This window comes from Henckelia pumila, chromosome 2 (genome assembly GCF_033568475.1).
Source record: "Henckelia pumila isolate YLH828 chromosome 2, ASM3356847v2, whole genome shotgun sequence".
NCBI lineage: Eukaryota > Viridiplantae > Streptophyta > Magnoliopsida > Lamiales > Gesneriaceae > Henckelia > Henckelia pumila.
In genome coordinates this window covers 139,408,353-139,411,895 of record NC_133121.1, presented here as the reverse complement: position 1 = coordinate 139,411,895, position 3,543 = coordinate 139,408,353, and the positions used below count along the sequence as shown (strand labels likewise).

Below are 3,543 nucleotides of genomic sequence, written 5' to 3'. Positions count from 1 at the left end.
AATAGTTGTTCAAACACATATTTATTCTTAAAACATTTTTGAAAACATTTCATAAATTTTTTTAATAAAAAACTCTTTTATAAAAATATTTTATATATAAACATCTAAACGGATCCCAAAACTCGAATCTAGCTCGAGTCAAATTTCGACAAAGAAACGGGTAGTTTAGTTCATCGAGACCCTTATTACATGGACTCTTGGTCACCAAAAATATGTTTTGGGATAACTAAAAAAGGTAAGGGGTTTGCTAAGCAATACCATTAAATTGGTAAGTCACTAGCTTGACAAGTTGAGTCCAACGATACGAACCACGAAGAGATGGAATCATCACCAATTTCAAGTGATCATGTAAACCCAGCCCAGTTGAGGTCCAGTGGATGATTGTTCCAAAACCCAAACGAACAAAATATTAATGGGCCATTTGAAATGAGCCCAATTTTGCTTAGAAGGGAAACTCTACCTAAACCCTAGCATATAACCAGCTTGGTGGCATCGACGTGCCTCCGTTTCCACTCAAACCCTACGCTTCATTTCGTCGAACAATGCCTCCGAAGTTTGATCCGTCGCAGGTTGTCGACGTATTTGTCCGCGTCACCGGCGGAGAAGTCGGCGCCGCTAGTTCCCTTGCTCCTAAAATCGGTCCGCTGGGGCTTTCTCCGAAGAAAATCGGTGAAGACATAGCCAAGGAAACGGCCAAGGATTGGAAAGGTCTCCGCGTCACCGTCAAGCTCACCGTACAAAACCGACAGGCTAAAGTCACCGTCGTCCCGTCCGCCGCGGCCTTGGTCATCAAGGCATTGAAGGAGCCGGAGCGTGACAGGAAGAAGACGAAAAACATCAAACACAACGGGAATATCTCGCTGGACGACGTTATCGAGATCGCGAAGGTGATGAGGTCCCGCTCCATGGCTAAGGATTTGGCTGGCACCGTCAAGGAGATTCTCGGCACTTGCGTTTCTGTTGGTTGTACTGTCGACGGAAAGGATCCTAAGGATTTGCAGCAGGAGATTTCCGATGGAGATGTGGAAATTCCACAGGACTGAGATTGAATTGGAGGTTAAGTATGAATATTAGTTCCCAGTATTGTTTTTTTCTGGTTGTCATTGTGTTTTGGTTAAGATATCAAAAAAAAATTTCTTTTTGGGTCGGAAACTTTGTGCGGACATGTACCATTTGGAGTACCTTTAGATAAACCATGAAGTTTGAAGAATGGTAATGTTTTCTCGAAATGCTGGTTTTCTTTTTGTTAATTTTATGCATCCCATGGTATATAAAAAACAATATATGGTTATCTTGAACTTGTGAAATGTCTATGGTACTGATTGGATAAACTACAATCGATGTTTAGTTGATTATGTTCGATTGATTAATCTTGAAGGCTGATTTGGTGCAATTTGTGATGCAATTTAGCTGAGTCGATTGTCGAGTAACCTGTAACCCCTACACTAGTGCCACTTGAAAATGAAATTTCTGCTCTAACTAGATTGGTAGTGCACTGTGAATTATGCTAATGTTGGATAATGAAACGCCGGAATTTTCTTTCCGGCATATGATATTAGTTATTTAGTTATTAGTTAAATGTCAAAATATGTATATGATACGAAAAATGTGGATAAATTTAGATTTAGTAAAATTTACTTTTTCTAAGAGTTTCCTGTTAGTGGCTCGGTGAGAACTTGGGCATAAGTTAAAGATGCTGAATCTAGCTCATTATCAAGTACTCATATTCAACGGTAGCTTGGTCATCTTTGGCTCGAACTGAATTTGATCATATTGATTGGAATCTGCTCTAAATGCTATGCTGATCTTTTTCTTTCTCACCAAGGCGTTGATCTTGTTGGAAACTATTTTATTTTCTCTGTAGTTTACAAATTGTGTTATTTTCCCCTGGCCGCGGTCTTATGCATGATCTTAGGTTCATTATGAATATTCCCATGATTATTTGTTACACAAGACTCTGAAAATCAATGACAATTGACAAAACAGAATTCATTTAAAACTTGACATAGGAGGCTTAGGCTAACTGTGTGCGTATGAGCCAAGAAAAGAGGAGCTCTTTGAGACAAGAGTTCATTGACTGGCTTGTTTATCGTGGTTCATATGCTCTAATGCTTGGAATTTAAAATGGCTAACTTCACATGCTTCTGTTTACTTTTATCAACCCGAGTTCACGGTTCTTGATTTGAGATATATCGCCATTCGCCCCTGCAACTTTCTATAGACGAAAGTTGTGATTTATCAGTCGAACATGAAACTGATAATAAATATGCGATCTTTATGAGTGTGGGTGGAGCATGAATTTGTCGATCTTAAGTGGTGCATCTGTTGTTGGCTGTAGCATTCATTTCTTTAAAAAATAATAATAATCAGTGTTTCGTCGTCCCCTTCTTTAATTCTTATTATCAGAAAAATTTGGGATTTGAAATTGGATTTGGAATTGGACTTGTTTTTATCTATCAAATCGGGATTTCATCTGGGTGTTTTGTCAAAGTTTTAGAAAGTAATTTGGAATGTAATTTGACATTAAAAATAATAATATTTTTGTATTGCTTATTTTTAATTTTTTATTAATAACATTTATATGAATATTCATATTCGATGATCGATAAAAAAAATTTAATATAAAAAATATTTTTATTAGGTTTTGTTTTTTAAGAAATGAACAAAAAAGTTTATGAAAAGAAATTAAGAATAAAGTTTCCAAAAATTGGGAAAGTAAGTTTTATTTTTTTGAAGGTAAACTTGGAGTAATATTGTTAGATACAATTCAACCAACTACAAAAAAAAAACTCGTCATTCCCAAATAAAAGAAGAATGGAAGGATGAAATATGAGCTACATTGTTTGCCGATAGAAGAAAACAAAGATTTTAATATTAGAATGAATGAAGTTTTGTAAAATATGAAAAATAATTATAGAATTGTTTAAATATAAAAATGTTTCGTACATTAAAACGTTTTAATACTCACTCCGTCTTAATTATATAGTTCACGTTTTTTTTTGTTCCAAATACATAGTTATATATCATATTTAGTAATATTTTTTTACACTCCTTTACTAATATACCCCTATTAACTACATATTGAAAATTGTGCAATCATTTTTTAATATATTAAATAGAAATAAAATATGAAGTTTGTATAAAATTTATTTTTTCAATAATTTTTTCTTAATTTGTGTGAAAAAAAATAAGATTATGTATTTGAGATGGAGGGATTATTTTCAAGTGTAAATCCCTTCGATTTTCGTGCTCCGAACACATGTAGTTAAGGTCTCTCATTTCCTTGTTGGACACCATAGAATCGGTTGGTTGGTTTAGTTCAACTTATTTTAAGAGTATTATTTTAATAAGAGATTTAACAACTCATGATATGCGATATCAATCTTATAATATTAATTATACATATGTGTTGAGATGTTGACCCTTGAATATTTGAGAGTTACCCATATAATAGGATCTCATTATCCGGTTGGACTTGGTTTTGTGTTGGGAGTCCCAACGATGCCATTTGGCAAGTCAAACATGAGTCATATTTGACCACGT

The 3,543-nt window shown here is 34.5% G+C and overlaps 1 protein-coding gene across 1 annotated transcript; it reads left to right on the top strand.

Annotated features, from left to right (window-relative positions):
• Positions 1-480: 480 nt before the first annotated feature.
• LOC140883801 (large ribosomal subunit protein uL11-like) lies at positions 481-1,229 on the top strand. Its single transcript, XM_073290389.1, has one exon. The coding sequence runs from the start codon at positions 543-545 to the stop codon at positions 1,041-1,043; it is 501 nt and encodes a 166-aa protein (XP_073146490.1). The 5' UTR covers positions 481-542; the 3' UTR covers positions 1,044-1,229.
• The last annotated feature ends 2,314 nt before the right edge of the window (positions 1,230-3,543 follow it).